This window comes from Meles meles, chromosome 18 (genome assembly GCF_922984935.1).
Source record: "Meles meles chromosome 18, mMelMel3.1 paternal haplotype, whole genome shotgun sequence".
Classification (NCBI taxonomy): domain Eukaryota; kingdom Metazoa; phylum Chordata; class Mammalia; order Carnivora; family Mustelidae; genus Meles; species Meles meles.
In genome coordinates, this window is record NC_060083.1 from 24,927,435 (window position 1) to 24,947,384 (window position 19,950).

The 19,950-nt window shown below is 45.3% G+C and overlaps 1 protein-coding gene across 1 annotated transcript in view; it reads right to left on the reverse strand.

Annotated features, from left to right (window-relative positions):
- The window catches only part of PITPNA (phosphatidylinositol transfer protein alpha), a 40,014-nt gene that overhangs the window by 5,179 nt on the left and 14,885 nt on the right, over positions 1-19,950 (reverse strand). Inside the window, exons 5-10 of the mRNA XM_045985991.1 lie at positions 16,168-16,175; positions 15,046-15,120; positions 13,389-13,472; positions 10,755-10,832; positions 10,508-10,618; positions 9,387-9,509 (exon numbers count right to left, since the gene is read on the reverse strand). Coding sequence (XP_045841947.1) covers positions 9,387-9,509; positions 10,508-10,618; positions 10,755-10,832; positions 13,389-13,472; positions 15,046-15,120; positions 16,168-16,175 — 479 coding nt within the window. The remainder of the gene's footprint in view (positions 1-9,386; positions 9,510-10,507; positions 10,619-10,754; positions 10,833-13,388; positions 13,473-15,045; positions 15,121-16,167; positions 16,176-19,950) is intronic.

The following is a 19,950-nucleotide window of genomic DNA, read 5'->3' on the forward strand; positions in this document are numbered from 1 at the left end:
TCTGTACATTGTAATCCCCTTCACCTAGTTTCCCCCCTCCCCTCTGGGAACCACCAGTTTCTTCTCCGTATTTGAGTCTTCTGTTTCTTGTTTATTTGTTCATTTGCTTTGTTTTTTAGATTCCACATCTAAGCGAGATTATATGGCATTTGTCTTTTTCTGTCTGACTCTTTTCACTTAGTATCATACTCTTTAGGGTCTATCCATACTGTCACAATGCAAGATTTCATTCCTTTTTATGGCTGATATTCCATCCATTCTGTTAATAAACACCTCTCCCACATCTTCTTTATCCATTCATCTATCCATGCACACTTTCGTTATTTTCATAACTCAGCTCAAAATAATTTAAAAAAAAAAACACAAAAATGTGCTCATTAAATGCTTACTAATGACCACAGAAATTTTCAATTTCAGAGAAGCTGAGATTTAATATAGGGGAGCAAAGCTCCTTCGGCTTCAACCAGATCCACGTATACACTAAGAGTTTACTGCCTTGCTTTAATTTATTAATGCAAAGGCAGGTCCGATTTTCCTACTGCTTAAGATGTAACTTCCTATCAGGGAACATGATAGCTTCCCCAACTCTCAGAGACAAGGTCACCTCACAGGGTGCCACTGAAATAAAAACACATTATTTCATTCTTATAATAAAATGCTCTCAGAATGCTTTTTTCCTGTTTCCTGGGGCCTATAAGACACCGTGAGATTTTATCTGATGTTTGTTCCTCAGATCAAGCTGTTGCAGGCTATGTATACACATACAGTCAGGGAATATGAAAATAGAAACTCTAATCTTGGTTTGTTTTTAACTGATCTTCTCTAGGGAATAAGGCCAGGGGTTGGAACAAAGGAACTTTTATTCACCTATTTATTTTATTCACTTACAGGGACTTCATTTTTTACTTTTCTAGATTTTGGGGGAAGATTTTACTTTTTGAAAATCTTATTACTTTTTAAAAAAAAATTTTTTTTAAAGATTTTATTTATTTATTTCACAGAGAGAAGATCACAAGTAGGCAGAGAGGCAGCAGAGAGAGAGGAGGAAGCAGGCTCCCTGCGGAGCAGAGAGCCCAATGCGGGGCTCAATCCCAGGACCCCGAGATCATGACCTGAGCCGAAGGCAGCGGCTTAATCCACTGAGCCACCCAGGCGCCCCTCTTATTACTTTTTTAAAGGAAATCACTAAAATCAAGTAAATAAATAAATAGAGAGATAGACAGATAAATCTCTGTACCCAACATGGAACTCAAACTCAGAACCCCAAGCTCAAAGAGTTGTATGCTCTTCTAAATAAGCCAGCCAGACGCTTCTATTTTTCTACAGCTTTTGAAAATTGTTTTTACTACGAAGTATGAAATACTCCTTTGATTACTAAAAAACAAAACAACCCACAAAAAACTAGTAGAATATCAATGTCAATATCCTGGTTGTGATACCTGTGGTATGGTTTTGCAACATGTTGCCATTGGGAGAAAGAGATCTCTGTGTATTAGTTCTTATAACTGCATATGAATCTTATAATCATTTCAAAATAAAAAGCTTAATAAAAAAATAAAACTAGCAAACCAAAAAAAAAAAAAAATCCATTTAAACACTGAAAAACAACCACAGACCAAGCATTCCTGAAGGAACAGATACGAGGCACATGCAGAATTGTTTTTAGAAACTCTTGAGAAAGCCCTTTGGAAAAGAAATTTGGTAATAAATAATAAGGGTCTTAAATTCTCTAATTCCATTTGTAGGAATTTATTCTAAGGAAATAATCCAGATCCAAACAGTAATCCAAAAAACTGAGTGCACAAAAATTTTCATCACGGCATTATTTGTAGCAGTGAGAACCTGGAAACAAATTAAAATCCAACAGAGGTCAGTCAGAAACATGTATGTGAAGAGACTCTTTTCGTGGGAAACTTTGTATTCATTATAATGCTATATATTTGTTACAATGTTCCCAGAAAAAAGAGGATACTCATTTGGCCCATGCAATATGAATCACAGCCAAATAAGTGTGTAGAAAGACTTAAAATGTTTTAGAGGCTGTCTTTTTTTTTTTTTAAGATTTTATTTATTTATTTGACTGAGAGAGATCATAAGTAGATAGAGAGGCAGGCAGAGAGAGAGAGAGGGAAGCAGGCTCCCTGCTGAGCAGAGAGCCCCGATGTGGGACCAGGACCCTGAGATCATGACCTGAGCCGAAGGCAGTGGCTTAACCCACTGAGCCACCCAGGCGCCCCTAGAGGCTGTCTTTAAAGATTTTATTTATTTTGAAAGAAAGAGCGCACATGCGTGCCAGCGAGTGGGGAGGGGGCAGCAGAGGGAAGGAGAGAGAATCTCAAGCAGACTCTGTGCTGAGCAAGGAGTCAGGCTCAATCCCATGACCCTCGAACCCATGACCTTGACATCACGACCTGAGCCAAAACTAAGAGTTGGATGCTCAACCGACTGAGCCACCCAGGTGCCCCTAGAAGTTGTCTTTAAATAGAGTACACGTGATTTCTTTCTGCTTTTCACTATTTCCAAAAAAAAGTTTAATGTTTATGTATTACCTTAATATTGAAAAATGAGACTGTACCTAAAAAGAAAAGAAAGCTATTTCCATATTTCAAGATGCTGGCCGGTGTTCCAGGTGGCCTGCCCTGGGGGTCAATCATTGTTGGGCAGGTGAGAGAGAATTAAGAAGCCACAGAACAGTAACATTCTCCACATACAGGGATTGTTCAGCCTCAAGACACTGAGCTAGCTCTGCCCTGTGCACATGCTACTGGAATCTCACTCCCCACTCGGCCGAGGCCCAGCACTGAGTGGTTTCTCGCGATCAGCTTCACTCTCCAAGCTTCTATCTACGCCAATCACAAACTGGAAACTCTGGGGGTATAGTGTCCTGCCAGGCATTTCACTGCACAGGGACACTTACACAGTCCCTGGGTAACCAGTTCAGAGTTTAAGACTTAAAATCTAAAAATGATGGTGATCCGTTATCCACATCAGAAAGCCACAGGGTGGAGCAAGGGATCTCTACATCAAGATGCAGGAGATTAGAAAGGACAGGCACACTGACACGCAAGCGTGTGGACAGGGAGACTGACTACAAGGAGGCGCCGAGATTCATAAACAGATGTGCTTTGGAGGGACCAGAGGAATCATGGAGCCCACAGGGACTTGGAAGGAAGCCCCACCCGGAAGGCTGGGAAAGAAAATGCTGTAGACTCTTAATCATGCACTCTAACTGGCACACTGTATCTCTGCCAGCTTCAAGCAAATGTTCTAGAGGTCAATCAGGAAACAAATTTTCTTAAAAATTTTAAAAGTTCTCTTCTCCCAGGTTCATTATCTACAGAGTTAGGGGCCAAAGCCCCAGGTGGCACTTGTTCACTGAACTAGAAGGTATCCTCAACTTCTCTGAGCCTCAGTGTCTCTTATCTAAAAAGGGAAAATAATACTTTGGCACAGGCTGACATGATGACTTGATGACATCGTTTATGGAGAATGCTAACCACACATGACAGGCATATAGTAAGACCCCAATAAAACGTTAGCTTCTATTAGTAATAAAAATATTTTTATTACCACCATGTTCAGGAGATAGTGAGTTCCCCAATATAGGAAGTGATCAAGTTCAGGCCAGTGGGGAAGCTACAGAGAGGACTCAAGCACTGGACAGGTAATTGGACTAAGTGACCTTTAAGGTGACTTCTTCCAATTTTGAGATCATGAGTCTCTTAAGAGAGCAAGAGCAGGGGCGCCTGGGTGGCTCAGTGGGTTAAGCCGCTGCCTTCGGCTCAGGTCATGATCTCAGGGTCCTGGGATCGAGTTCCGCGTCGGGCTCTCTGCTCAGCAGGGAGCCTGCTTCCCTCCCTCTCTCTCTCTCTCTCTGCCTGCCTCTCTATCTACTTGTGATCTCTGTCTGTCAAATAAATAAATAATAAAAAAAATCTTAAAAAAAAAAAAAAAGAGAGCAAGAGCAAGGGAGAAGGAGAAAGAGAGGAAAAGGGAGGGAAAGAGGAAAGGAGGGAGAGAGACGGATAGACAGACATGTTTCTTGACATTTTTCTTTTTAGGGCAAAGGACTAATCTCTTGATCCCTTGCTTCTCAAATCCTTGAGTTTCATCCAAGAATGGTGAGTCCACCCTCCCATAGGGACTAGAGTCACAGTAGTGGTGACTGTGGCCTTATAGTGACCTCTCATAATTCACACAAAAAATCCACCCATCCTAGGCTGCTGAGCATTAATCAAAGAATAAGGGTCATAAATCCTATTGTAAATTTATAGTTAATCATGGCAGATTGTGAACGTGCATTTATTGCTATTCCTTCCCCAAACCCTACTACAATGAGAGTAAAGGAGTAAACAAAATGAAACATGGATGGATGAGTAGCACTAATTCGCAGAGCAGCACGACTAACACCCAAGTGCCTGTGAGGAGGGGAGCTAAGAAGGACAGACCTATTTGTGCTGCAGTTCTCCAAAGGCTCAGGAACTGGAAGCACAAGTACCTTCCAGGGTGGGAGTGCAGGTAGGGCTGAAAATGGGTGACTTATTTCTAAGTGAGAAAAAAAAAAAAAACTATTTGGCTCTGGTGTGCCCTGGTGTTCCCTCCCTGAATTCTCAGAGGAAACAAAGAACATACAGAGGGCAGAGAAACCTCGAAAACCAAACACAAAAACAAAAAGCCATTGCTTTAGAAAAGGAAGATAATGCACAAAGAAAAACGGAAAAAGTACTTAAGAAAAGAACACATGGGGCACTTGGGTGGCTTAGTGGATTAAAGCCTCTGCCTTTGGCTCAGGTCATGATCTCAGGGTCCTGGGATTGAGCCCCACATCGGGCTCTTGGCTCAGCAGGGAGCCTGCTCCCCGCCCCCCCCCGGTCTCTGCCTGCCTCTCCGCCTACTTGTGATCTCTCTCTCTGTCAAATAAATAAATAAAATCTTAAAAAAACAACAACAAACTTGTAAAAAAAAAAAAGAAAGAAAAAGAACACAGCACAAGAAGTGCTTTATAATGTTTTAAGTGGCACCTTGGTGGCTCAGTCAGTTAAAGCGTCTACCTTTGGCTCAGGTCATGATCCTGGGGTCCCTAGATGGAGCCCTAGGTCGGGCTCCACACTTAGCAGGGAGCCTGCTTCTCCCTTTCCCTCTGCCCTTCCCCCCACTCATGGTCTTTCTCTCAAATAAATAAATAAAATCTTTAAAAAAACACACTCAAAAAACAAAATTATTAAAAAAATAAAATGTTTTTAAATTCAACAGGCGAGAAGTTAACATTGGAAAATATCTTCCAGAAAGCAAACAGAAAAGGAGAGAAAAATGTAAGAAAATTAGGTCAATTCATAAGGTCTGACTTCTAACTTTTTTTTTAAAGATTTTTATTTTTATTTTTTATTAAAAAAAATTTTTTTAAAGATTTTATTTATTTATTTGACAGACAAAGATCACAACTAGGCAGAGAGGCAGGCAGAGAGAGAGATTGGAGGAAGCAGGCTCCCTGATGAGCAGAGGGCCCGATGTGGGGCTTGATCTCAGAACCCTGGGATCATGACCTGAGCCGAAGGCAGAGGCTTTAACCCACTGAGCCACCCAGGCGCCCCATGACATCTAACTTATAATAAAAATTCCAGGAAAAAAAAACAAAGAAAACAGAGGGGAGAAAACTGTGATATATATAGAGAGAAATTACAATATAAAAACATCTAGAACTGAGGAGAGACCTTGGAGCACCTGGGTTGCTCAGTCAGTTGAGTGGCTGGCTCTGGATTTTGGCTCAGGTCATGATCTCAGGGATTCCGAATTAGGCTCTGTGCTCAGTGCACACAGTCTGCTTGTCTCTCCCTCTCTGTTCCTCTCCTCCACGCTCGTGTACACGCTCTCCCTCTCATAAATAAAATCTTAAAAAAAAAAAAAAAACCCGAAAACTGAGAGGGAGCAAAATCAATAAGGATGGACTGATATCACCCAAATTATTACGCAGTGTGCATCACACACCAGTCAGACCAGACCAACCCTGTAAGGACTCAAAAACAAAACTTAATGACAGAGATACATAAAACTAAGCTAGCAAAAGGGAGGGAAGCAATTACTAACTTCTTATCTTAATTTTTTCAGGTTTTATTTAAATTCCAGTTAACATACATTGTAATATTAGTTTCAGGCTACTTCTTACAAACAAAAAAACAAGAGTGTTCCAAGAAAGGAACAAATATCAGGAGCAGACTAAAGTGCTGAGTTGGGGAGAAGAATGACCAAGTTGTCACAATATAAACCCTGTACAATTGATTCACTCCGAATCGCAAACTGGAGGAAGGAAAAGAGCGTGTGAGTGGCGGCTGGCGCACAGGAGCAAAATCTTCCATAGGAAAAGTCAACCACTACTATCCAAAGTTGAGAAACGAAGAATTAAGCGCCTAAGTATATTCTTTGGAAAAACATGGGTAATTAACAAGAGAAACAATCAAAAGAACAGCAAGGGCCTGCTTCTTGGGTAGGGGTGGGTGGGGGCGGCGGCAGGATTCGAGGTGCAGGGCAGAGGAGGACAGCTTCTCTCTTCTAAACCTGGGCTAGTGTCTGAGTTCGAAAATTATGAAAATACTTCTGGAGGTGATGTTTTTGTTTATGGAAATGGTTGTCGTGGCAGTTCCCCAGGTGTGTACTTATCTGAAACTCATCGAGATGGATAGATTAAATATGTGCACAGAGCGTCTGGGTGGTTCCATCAGTTAAGCTTCCAACTCTTGGTTTCGGCTCAGATCATGATCTCGGGGTAGTTAGATCCAACCCTGCATCGGGTTCCTCACTGAGCACGAGCCTGCTTAAGATCCTCCCCTCCCTCTCCTGCTACCCCCTGAACTGCTCATGCACATGCTCTCTCTTAAATAAGTGTAGCTTTTTTTTAACAAAGACTTTATTTACTTACAAAGCGTGAGAGCACGAGAAGGGTGGGGGGGGGGCAAAGGCAGAGGGGAAGCCAACTGTCTGCTGAACTCCCCGCAGAGCTCCATCTCCCAAGAGAGAGATCATGACCTGAGCTGAAACCAAGAGTTGGACGCTTAACTGACTGAGCCACCCAGGCACCCCTGTGCGGCTTTCTGTATTATCAGTCATATCCCAATAAAGTGGGATTTTTTTTAAATTAAGAAATGAAACTAAAAGTAAAGCTGATAAGAATATTTTTAGAAGGAAGGGGGAAAAGAGCAAAAAAAAAAAAAAAAAAACAAGTCTGAGGTACAGTTAGCACACAAAGGTCCAGTACAGTTGCTAATGGGGTCCAAAGATGTCCCCCAGTGACACAGACTTGGTTTTGCTTTCTCTTCCACTGCAAACTATTTAAAATTCCAATTCTAGGGGTGCCTGGGTGGCTCCATAGGTTAAGTGTCTGCCTTCGGCTCGGGTCATGATCCCAGAGTCCTGGGATCAGGTCCTGTACTGGGCTCCCTGCTCAGCAGGGAGTCTGCTTCTCCCTTTGCCCCTCTCCCCAGTTTTTGCTCTCTCTCTCAAAATAATAAAATCTTTAAATAAATAAATAAAATAAAATTCCAATTCTAAAACGGGTTTCCTGCATTCACAGTTATCCTGGAGGATAGTGGTCTTCTAGGTTTTTTGCACAATTCTCCACAGAATGGAGGAACACACAGAGAGAGGTAGGGAACTAAAAAAAGACTTCCCTAATGGTGAGGGCTTTCAAACTTTGGATCTGAGGGAGGCAGATCCAGTAGCTCCTCTGGAGAGCTCTTCCAGCTCCAGGAATTCAAATTCTACCCAAAGAGTGAAAGGCTATCCATAAATGCTTCCCCGAACCCCTGCATACTTTCAGCTAGCCTTTGTCAGGCAGTCGGTACCTAAGGCTCCAGGCTAAACCCCAAAGCCTCCACACAGCTCTGTTTGGTAACTTTTTTTCCCTTTTTTGGTCAGGACTCAGGTAACCCAAAGCACTCAGGCCTCTTTTACATAGCCAGAATCCCCAGCATCCTGGACATTAACACCTACCACTTCCTGAAGATCCTTAGCCGAAGAATCAGGACTCATGTCCAAAATCCTGCCACTTCCCTGCCAAATGTAGCTGGATGAATAACCAGAACATCTGCCTCCAACAGGAGCTAAGAAAGGAAGAACTCCTGGGCCAAGTCTGCACCCAAGACCAGCCCCATGAAACGGGGGCGCCGCGGGGAGTCAGGCCTGGGTCTCGTCCGAGGCACTGCTGGGGAGCTGGGCAAGGCTGGGCACAGCAATGCCTGCCGACCTCTGGCTCCAGGCCAACCCACCCAGGGCAAGGAGGGAGAAATGGATGGCAGTTATGAAACAGAGCTTCCTGCCTTATTTTTAGCCCCGAGAGGGCAGGAGGGCCCCAGATGGCATTTAAGGGAGGAAGAGAAGCCAAGTGATTGAGAGTTATGGCTCTTACCCTCACTGTGTCACCTGCAGGCTGTATGACCTTGGGCACGGAGCTGGACTCTCAGAGCCTCTACCTACCTCATCGGAGGGTGGCAAGAACAGTGGCGTCTCCTCACAGGTATGACGAGGATTATAGGAGATGGTGTGGGTAAAAGCCCTAGAATGGTACCCTCACACACAGGAAGGACATGAACCTTCCTTACTGACGAACTTAGAGTGAGCCTCGCAGAGAAGCATCCCCAAATGAGGCAGGAGTGTTAGGCCTTCGGCTCCCATGGAGCAGACAGCCCTCCTCCTTGGCTCCATGCCAAGCCCTCCCTTCCCCCCACCACAAAGAGCCAAGGGTCCAAACTCTAAAAAGAGCTCAAAACAACCTTACAGAGTAGTTATTTGTGGCTGAGCTGTTGCTGTCCTCCGTGGGGGGCATGGATGGTCCTCACACCTCAGGCCAGCCTGCCTCCTCCCACAGTCACCTCCAATACTGCAGCCCAGCGGGACTTCCCCCAACCCCCCCGTTCTTTTTTTTTTTTTTAAGATTTTATTTATTTATTTGACAGAGAGAAATCACAAGAGAGGCAGACAGAGAGAGAGGAAGGGAAGCAGACTTTCCGCTGAGCAGAGAGCCCGATGTGGGACTCGATCCCAGGACCCTGAGATCATGACCTGAGCCGAAGGCAGCGGCTTAACCCACTGAGCCACCCAGGCGCCCCAACCCCCCAGTTCTGAAGAACCACTGCAGAGTTACTCACTTGGCATGCGGCACACACTGCCATATTTGTGTCTCTCGATATGCCAAGACCTTGGCTAGACTGCCAGTTCAAGAGCACTAGCTGTTCTCGTCCTCGCGGTTCTCAACTACCTGGCACCAGACCTTACTCCCGCAGACACAAATATGTTCCTCGAGCCACAGGCAGTGCCCTCAGGAACAGCCGCACAGGGCAGCCTCCTTCGTGGATTTACGGAGCCGGGAGCCCAGTCTCCTCCAGGAGCCCACTTACCTCATCTAGCTGTCTCTTCGTCTCTTCTTCCATCCTTCGGATGTCGTCCATAGTCAGGTCAACCCACTTATCGAGCCAACAGAACAGCTGCCTGTGGAAGTTTGTAAACAGACGCCTTTCTTGCTACAAAAAGGAGGGGACCTAGTTAGAACTCAGAAGGTAGAGGTCACTGCTGTAGCTCCCCTCCCACGATCTCCGTGTTACTAAGCCCACTTTCTTGAAGAGGTCAGGAGAAGAGGTGCCTGGCTGGCTTACATGAATGAGCCCACAGGCCCCAAAGGTCAGTGACTTTTGTTCTCACGTGACAATAGGTATTGCTTCAAGGAGGAGGAAGCCCCCTGAAGAGTACAGGTACCTACCTCCGAGCTAGGCCCTGTGCCCAAAATGCTACCAAGACAGGCAGCCTATGAGCTCATGGGTCAGCCAAGGCCCAGAAACAACTGTGCCAACAGTCCCTCTTGTCTCTAGAGCCCAAGGCCAAGTTAAAACTGGCCAGCAGCTATGAAAGGGGGCCCAAGAATGAGGCTCTAACACATCAGAGAAAAAACTATAAAAATGCCTTTGGTCTGTCTGGTTCAAGAATTCAGGGCCCTGGAGAATTTGGCTCCTAGAGCCTCTTGCCTTTTGGCTTCATGAAAAGAGAAAGACTTGAGTTTTATCTGTAGTTCAGTCATAGCAAGCCCCTTCCTGTTTCCTTTTTTTTTTTTTACTTCAGTTTCCTTCCCTGTCACATGTCGTGCCCCTGGATAGATGGCATTAAGCTGTAGGACAGTTAAGTGAAAGGGGAAGTGGAGGTCAGGGAAATCAAACTGAAATATTCTGATGTCAGCCACCATTGGACACAAGACACGTGGATTGTATGATCTTCTCTTGTTGGGCAAAATACACCCCCACCAACACACACACACACACACACACACACACACACACACACACGGGAGGCCTCACCCTGGTCATTTACCTTATGTACACACACACACACACACACACACACACAGAGGGGAGGCCTCACCCTGGTCATTTACCTTATGTACACACACACACACACACACACACAGAGGGGAGGCCACACACACACACACACACACACACACAGGGGAGGCCTCACCCTGGTCATTTACCTTATGTATAAAGTTTTCCACTTTGTTCTGCAGGCCCCACCACTTGAACTTGACAGTAACCAGTTTGTATGCACACATGTATGGGCAGTCTTTCTGATTTACAAGTTCTTGCTGTATTAGAGACACACATATAGGCAGGCAGGTAACTAAGAGGGCGGACCTCAGATTCTCCCTTAACCCACCCTCCCTGGGGAGAGGTCTGCCCATGCAACGCCCTGCCCCCTGGTGGTGAGGGTGTGAACTGCACCTTCCAATTTGGGCCCAAGGGTCCTCGTCCTGTTTTGATAGATTTAAATTTTGCTGGGTCTTCCTCTGCCTTGTAATCCTGAGAGAAGTTGTAGAATTGGAGTTGGGGAGGAAGGGAAAGAGGGAGGGAGAAGAAGGGAGTAGGAAGGAGAGGGAGGGAAAGGAGGGGGAGGGAGGGAGACAGAGATTAGATTTTTTCATGAGAGTATACTTCATACCAGTCTCGAAGCTGCTGGTGTAGAGAAAATCTGGGAAAATGTTATAAACACGATACATAACGGTTTACATTTGCCTCAGAGAAGCGCTGTGATCTTCTCTGCCATGGTCTGTTTTCAATGTTACCCATATTAACGTGTCACAGGACTGAGTAGGCACATATTTCTACTGTTTAAGACAGAGATTTTCAACCAGGATAAGCATCCAAATTACTAAGGAAAAGTTTTTCAAAATTCAGATTTCTGGGCCACTCCACCTAAAATCCAGCAAGTAAGAATATCTGCAGGTAGCAAAGTCCACAATAGCCAAACTATGGAAAGAACCTAGATGTCCATCAACAGATGAGTGGATAAAGAAGATGTGGTATATATATATATACAATGGAATACCATGCAGCCATCAAAAGAAATGAAATCTTGCCATTTGCCATGATGTGGATGGAACTAGAGGGTATTATGCTTAGCGAAATAAGTCAATCGGAGAAAGACAACTGTCATATGATCTCCCTGATATGAGGAAGTGGAGATGTAACATGGGGGGTTTGGGGGGTAGGAAAAGAATAAATGAAACAAGATGGGATCGAGAGGGAGACAAACCATAAGAAACTCTTAATCTCACAAAACAAACTGAGGGTGGCTGGGGGTAGGGGAGTAGGGAGAGGGTGGTTGGGTTATGGACATTGGCGAGGGTATGTGCTATGGTGAGTGCTGTGAAGTGTGTAAACCTGGCGATACACAGACCTGTACCCCTGGGGCTAAAAATACATTATATGTTTATAAAAAAAACTTAAAAATTTAAAAAATAAAAGTAATACAAAGACTGCTGTTAAGAGAACAGAAACAATAGATCCTTTTGAAAAGCACTGAATCACCTTATAATTGTGTAAGTACTCCAAAGTGTTAGATATTATTTTATTAAATTTCAATGTTCATAAAAAAAAATATCTGCAGGTAAGGGCAGCATAGTCTGTTTTTTAAACCTCTGCGAGTGACTATAAAACACGGCCAGAGTGTTTTATGTAACTCTGACTGTAAAACAAGTCAGAGTTAACTGACTTGTTTAATAAAACCATTACTGGGAATGTCCCCTGCACAGAACCTATCCTCTTGTGCACTACCGTCGGCCTCCCGTCGCCTAACTACAATGTAGCCAACGCCGTATGTGAATCAGCCTCAAGGAAAGCTTAATCTTTGGTTTTTCTTCTGCACTGGCTAATACAGGCTCAGGGAAGGCAAACTTACTATGATAACTACTTAAAAAAATAGTGAAGAAAACAAATCACACACATACACACACAAGTCATCAAGTATTTCCCAAAGCTAAGAAGATGATTTATGTGCACTTAAAAAAAATAAACCTTTTGTGTCGACTATTCTTAAACAAATGAAACACAAATAAATTAATTAGATCTTCCCCACCTCTGCTTCTCTCTACTCACACAAAACAACCAGAGTTGGCAAAATATACAGAGTCATACTCTCCATTAGCATTTCTGCTTGAGAAATATGTGGATATGTTCAATTTGAGAAAATCCATCCAGCTACACAATTGGGATATATTCACTTTGCTATACTTCAAATAAAAAGTTTTTTGAAAAACCCACTCACTTTTGAGGGTGGAAGTGAGGATACAGGCAAGGAAAACACAAGATAGTTTTCATATCTTCTTGGAAATGCACAAATCAAGATATTTTAAGCACAGAGAGAGTGACTCCACAAAAGAGGTATCATACCCCTGGGACATGGAGAGCAAACACTTACTACCCACCAACGGGCAGAAAGCCAAATTCCTCTGCCCTGATCCCAAGAGGCCTCTGTCAGATAGGAAGAGTACTAAATGAGCAGGAACCTAACCTTTCCTTCCCTAAAGAAATACTTCCTAGGAACTCAGCACCGAGCAGGGCCTACCTGGTCCCTACTCTCTCCAAGTTCATGGTCTAGCAGAGACTGTCCTTTTCTAGGCGTGTGCTGTCCTGTGTGTTACTTGAGAAGCCACCACCAACTTTTTGAGGGGAGGGCATCTGACTTTTCATATATTCTGCTAGAACCCACAGAACACAGTCTTCCAAACAGAACAGGCAGGCAATGAATGTTTTTTAATGACTGGGTTGGAAAAAATGAATTTGAGAACTAGTTTCCCGTTAAGTGTCAATTCGGCTGAGCAAATTATCCTCAGCACCTATATTGTCTGGTGATATTTCCAGAGGCCAAACAGGCCAGTATCTTCTTGGTGGAATCCCCAAATCAAGATAAGAGAATTCTTAATTCTAATTTAAAAGATTAAAAAACAACAACAACAACAACAGCCAAAAGAGAACTTCCCTTTGAGCCAAGCTGGGTATGGTTCCCTGGGTTTCCCTGACACTTCGAAGTCATTTTGCATCTCAAAGGCCGCCGACCTCTAGTTAAACAATTCCTACCTTGCTAAGTACTTGGCTTCTATCTGCAATGTCTATGTATATGGCTTCCACGTGTTTCCACGCCTCAGGCTCCAGTTTATGCACCTGCAGGAACAAGCAGGACCATGGTGTAGTTTTTGTCAGATACAAAGCACCCTTCATCCAGAATGAAGACCCAGGAACCGCTATTCCCGTAGCCACAGACGTGAGATTTCCACCAGTAAAGAAATACATGCAAAGTTATCCAAAGGAATGGGAGGAGGGTTTTAAGTAGATACATGTGTGGAACTACTGTTCCGGTTTCAGCAGGCCGCAACACGCGGGGCTGCCTACAGCTCTTATATCCGTGTGTTCCCCTTTGTAAAGACTGACCGCAAGCACTCATGGACATACTGCCTGTTTAGCCACAGACTGCTTACTTTGATTTGTTTTAAAGATTTTTAAAATTTATTATTTACTTAGAGAGACAGAGAGAGGGTGTGCACACACATGCATGTGAGTCGGGGGGAGAGGGAGAGGGAAAGAGAATCTCAAGCAGACTCTGCGCTCAGCGTGGAGCCCAATGCAGAGCTTGATCCCATGGCCCTGAGATCATGGCCCTGAGATCCCATGGACCTGAGCCAAAATCAAGAGTTGGACGCTTAACTAACTGAGCCATCCAGGCACCCCCTACTTTGATGCTTTTAAAAACTTTCTTCTTGGGGCGACTGGATGGCTCAGTCGTTAAGTGTCTGCCTTCGGCTCAGATCATGGTCCTGGGGCCTTGGGATCAAGCCCTGCATCAGGCCCCCTGCTCTGCAGGAAGCCTGCTTCTCCGTCTCCCACTCCCCCTGCTTGTGTTCCCTCTCTCGCTGTGCCTCTCTCTGTCAAATAAATAAATAAAATCTTTAAAAGAAAAAAAAAACCCTTTTCGGCCCCTCCCAAGGAACGTCACTGCTACTGGATTCCATGCACATACAAACATTCATGTACAGATTTTTCTCTTTGAACAAACGGGAGCACACACATGGTTCTGCATCACTTTATCTTGAAGGCTGTTTTCTACTGGTTCTTTTTAACGGCTACATACTATACCACCAAATGGCTGTACCACAGTTTTACTGTGTTCTACTGATGGGCTCTTACACTGTTTTTCATCTTTAGCTACACAGAAAATGCTGCAATGAATCTCTTTGTGGCTAAGTTATTTCACTCCTGTGGAAGAATAGCTACATGACAAATTCCTAGGTGTGGAACTGCTGAGGTCAAAAGGACAGGTGCATGTTAGAATTGAGGAGTTCTCGTTGTGCTCTATAAAGGCTGTAATCTTCATGTTTTAAAAATACAGTTCCTCTGTGCCAAGAGTTGCATTTTAGACCATCTTAGCTCTATGAGAAGGCCCTAGGTCTACGGCCATACCACCCTGAACGCGCCCGATCTCGTCTGATCTCGGAAGCTAAGCAGGGTCGGGCCTGGTTAGTACTTGGATGGGAGAAGGCCCTAGAAGGAATCTTTAGAGATCATGTCTTGCAAACTGGGGACAGAGTAATCCCATGATGGTAGGAAGCGTATAAGCACAGGTTGTTAAAACGGGACCACAGAGATGGCCCTGGGATAGGGAAGAAGAAGCCGGTGGGCAGAGCCTCAAAACCCCACCCCGCAGCCTGGAAGTCTCTGGGCTCTTGGAAGTGCTACTTACATTCTCCTGGGTGCCAAGATCTGGTTTGTGCCAGGTTTCAATTTTAATCAGAAAGTCTTCTTTCATGTACTCATTCTGCAAGGGGGGGAAATATGGTCACTAGACTCAAAGTTGGAGAGTAACCATCTCCCATCACTGAGGGCAGGTGGCTGAGAGACGCTGGGCTCTCCCTTACAGGAATAGCTAACTTGACTAGGAGCCCACAATACGCTAGGGGCACATTCCCTTGTTCAATTTTCATCCCAGCCTGTGACGGCTCTAGTAATATTGTCCTCATTTTACAGATGAGGAAAGTGAAGCTCAAAGGTGGGAGGTGACTTGTTCAAGGCCACAGAGACAATGACAGAGCTGGGCCTCAAAACCAGATTCGTCTGACTTCGAAATCCACAGGTTTAACCACTCGGCTATCCTGCCTTTCGCCCAGAGGGCTAATGATTAACCTGAGAAGGAATGGTTCACCAGCACCCCAACCACCAGCCAGTATTTGGCCGAGGCCTGAAGTTCTCTTCTTGTTACTGAATCCCCGGTGCTTCCTCCCTTAGTTCTTTTTAAAATGTGGTGCTCCTCGAAGGGGGCACACATGAACCTCTGACCTCCTCAGCCCGAATCAGGCTGGCAGAAGCCACCTGTTTAGCAGCAGGGACACGCACCTGGATGAGGGTGCCAAGAAGGGTGGAGAGAAGGGGCAATGACACAGGGGGTGGACGTAGCAAAGACACCTTGCTGACTTCTCTATTTTGCCAGTGGACAGTGCTCCCTAGGGTCCACAGCTGCACCCGTGGGGAAGCCACAACTGGTTTCAGAAACCCCGAGAAGGTATGGCACGGGAAGGGCAGGGGAGGGTCTCAGGTCATCCTGCACACGTGAGCGCCACGGTCCTGAGCGCTGGACCTACAAAGCCACATGCCAATGGAGCTTAAGGCAAGAGGCCACTTTGCCAATTAACAGATTCCTCAGTAGGAGCGAGAGGATGAAGCTTCAACAGCGCCGGTCTGCTGACAGACACAAATACCCAGGAACCTCCAGTGTGGTGACATTTTTATTTCTTCTCTTCTTATAGATCATTTACAACGCCCGCCCCAACACACAGACACCCACCTGCCAGCTCCCCTGAATTCTTACCGTAATAACTGCTCCAAGGCAAGGATATGGAAAAAAGAAAGAAAAAGATTAATGAGGCTGAATGAGTATCTGCCCCTTGAGCCCAGGCACCATGGCAGTAAGGAGTTCTCCACACCCCGGGGCTTGTCCACAACCGCCCTTCAAGCCCTATGGGGGCATTTGGTCCCTCAAATGCACCAACCCTCAAGTTTCCCTCCTACAGAAGCCAAGAGACCCAATCCGGAATTTCATTAAAGTGATGCCACTATCAGTCCCCGAGATTCTCTGCAGCTGGGCGAGGAAAGGGGACCAGCTCTGGGGAGCTGAAGCACTGGGACCCGCCACTCGGCCATCAGAGGATCACCTTCTGTCCTGCCGCCTCCCGGGGCCCAGAGAGGACACTTTCAGCCAGGCACTATCTGTCTGCCTGCTGCACGCTTCCTCTCACTGTAACCAAACCTCGCGCCCTCTATGCTCCTGCTCATTGTAATGAGACCCCTCGGAAACCGCGGTTCAATTATTTATCAGAGAAAATGACTACAGCTCTAATGTCACTGGGGAACAACGCAGCTCTCCTCCTGACAACAGCCTAGATCACTCTGTACCTTCTGAATTTAGGAGTTATCTCAGTCTCTGACAGATGTCACACGGCCATATGGGATAGTTTATGGGGCTAACGGTCAAACTCCGTAACTCCAAAGCTGAAACTACAGTTACCGCTGAGATGAAGAGGAGGGAAGGGTGAAATATAAGGGATAAGGTCCACCTTGTGGAGAAACAATCCAGGAAACTACTAGTCATTTCCCTGTATCCAGTGAAAGGTACTTGCAAGAAAGCATCGGGTTAGGATTATAACCACATGACCTACTCAAGTAATCGCCCCGTCATCAGCTTGGAGAAAATCAGTTAACTAAAAAAGGAAACGGTGGGCATGACGTTCATTGAGTAGAAGCGCGCAGAGGCCAGGTCAGCCGGCAGCCATTCTCCTGTGCTGCGCTGACGGCCAGAGCCTCAGGCTGCCTATGTGGCTCATCTGGCAGCAGCTCCATCTCTAGAACGAAGAGCGCAGGGTCCGCCGGATGCGGTTTGACGACACGAGCCATGAAGGTTCCCCCAACTAACCACCAGACTCTGAACCCATGTTTCCAAGCAGTCTTCTAGTCTGGCCTCGGTAGGGATGGAATATGCTCATCAACGGACACAAGAGTCTGAGCATTTAAGCCACAGGCATGTCCACTGCATGTTGGCATTCTGACTCTACTCCGGTTTCCCAAAGGGAAGAGCTCACAGGGGAAGACACCTTAATCCTTAATCAACAAACAGGATTACCCAGTGTTGTTGGTAATTCCGTATTTCAATATAACTTAACATATTGGCATTTAGGGTTTTCGTACATCAGTCTTTCCTGGACCCTGAGAAAAGGATCCACTCAGTTCTGATGAACTAGGTTTCTGAACCTATGAGGATGCTGACCCTCCCTGGCCTTTAATGCCAACCTGGGTGACCAAACTCCCCCAGTCTTCTCTAGTCCTGCCTGCTGTCCCTCCCAACACCTCTGCATTCAGACCATTTCCTTTTCTTTAAACTGCAACCCTAGGTACACTGGGGCAGGGTGGGGGGTGTCTCAGGAAATCCTTTGCAGTTGGGAAGTAGGGCTCTCCAAATAAGACTAATAAGGTACTTTAAAACCATGGTTTAGTGAGACTATACTCAGGTCAGGGCTAAGGTTAGAGGGAGAGGCAGGAGGAGAAACATTTATTTCCCTCTTCTTACTTTCATTCACAGGCCCTGCCATCCTCTTAACCACCCCCGTCCTGTCCTAACCTATCAGCATCAGGAGGAAAGAAACAGAAAGAAATAAGAGGGCAGAAAAAGCAGATAGTACACAAAGTATCACAAATCTGGTTTTGTCCCACTCAGAGTAAGGGCAGAGCCTTCTAAAAGGCAGGGAGACTTTTACCCTATGCTCCTTAACCCATTCCCACCTCAAACTTTAATCTACTTCTGCCACGCAAAGGGGTCTGAACTACTGATCTTTCTCCCACCAATCCCCAGAGGGAACTGGAAAGTAGCCTTCTTACTCCTATCTCTGACTTTAAAAGAGTGATGTCTAACTAAGCAGATCTAAGAGTTAACATACCCGTTCTGTATGATGGAGGGTTCTCACTGTGAGGTCAGCACCCACTTGAGGAAACCAACCTTCCCTCCCCTACTTCCTGCTTCTCCTCTTCACTGAATATTTAGAAATTATATTTTTCTTTTTTTTTTTTCCTTTCGGCCAAGGATCAAGACAATATGTGAAGGAACACCGGGCTTCTAGAAAAATGCCCATGCCGGCTGTAGCACGCTCTCCCCAGAATTACACGGAGGACAGAGGTGTAGCAGCATCTCTCCATCGGCAAAAGCTCTGTATGCAGAACACTGACCCAGGCATGGAGGAGTCCAGCTGTCGGTTTGCCTCCCTTATGCCAAGTTGCTTAAGGTTCTTATGGCGCATGTTCAATGGCACCTCTCCTGGACATAAAGAAAATTCACCTTTGGCCCTAGACAAGACACACCCAGCCACAGTGCACACTGTCTTAAGAAAGCATGTGCCTGCCTCTTTTACAAGAATTTAACAACTTCCTGCTCAATGTCCAGGGAGTAGTGACATTTGCGTTTTCAGCTACGTCAGTGAAACTCTAAGTGTTACACATCCCAGGTTCCATCCATGATTGTACATCTCCTGACACCAGGTGCTTCATCCCAGGCTCATGCAGGGCCACTGAGGACTAGAGAGAGAGATTATTGCTCTAGACTTTAGTCGTTCCCAAAGTCCACGGGATAAGGACTACACGGGTGGAGCACCCTCGTCAGGTACAATCTGGGGAGTCCAACAAGTAAGACCAGTGTAACAGTACACGGAGGTCGAGGCTGCCAGGAGGGCCTCAGAGCCAGACTGTCTCTGCCGACAAATGTGGGCTGTCTAGGGGAAAGGTCACTCAACTCACACTCAAGTTCTAGGGGACCTCTGAGGTTATGGATCACTATTAGCCCTCAAGACCTAGGAATCCTAAAAAGCTAAGACTCTGAACTACTCAAAGGGAATCCCAGAAGGTCTAGAAGAGAAAGTTCTCTGCCTTCAAGTCTTTCCTTTCCAGAAATTCTAGTTAGAGACTAGCCAAGATTAAGACAATAATTTCACCTCTACTCCCACCTTAAATTATAGAATATGCTGGTTTTTATAAGCCATTATTTCAGGGCTCTTAGCAGTGAACTCCCTCCTCTTTGTCTCCAACCCCACAAATCTGGCATGTATATTATTCTGTGTGTTATATATTTAGGGGATAGCTGTTTCTAAATCCTTTGTCATAAAAGAAAAATTGGGCTTATTCCAACTTTTTCCCAACAAAATCAGATTTTGGGGATGCCTGGGTGGTTCAGTGGGTTAAAGCCTCTGCCTTCTGCTCAGGTCATGATCATGGAATCCAACCCTGCATCAGGCTCTCTGATCAGCAGGGAGCCTGCTTCCCGCGCACCGCTCCCCCCACCCCGCCCCTCACTGCCTCTCTGCCTACTTGTGATCTCTGTCTGTCAAATAAATAAATAACATCTTAAAAAAAAAATCAGGATTTCGTTGCTACGTTTTCTTGGTGTCAGGCCTGGCCCTCTCCAGGGCAAGAAAATTGACCTATAGGTCCTTTCCTATGACTGTCTCTTTCAAGAGTTCCTTGGTCTCAAAGCTGGTTTCTAAGCCAAACCCAGATATAGTACATTAAACTGGAAATTCCAATATCTAACAATAAGTAAGTGGTTTAGAAAGAT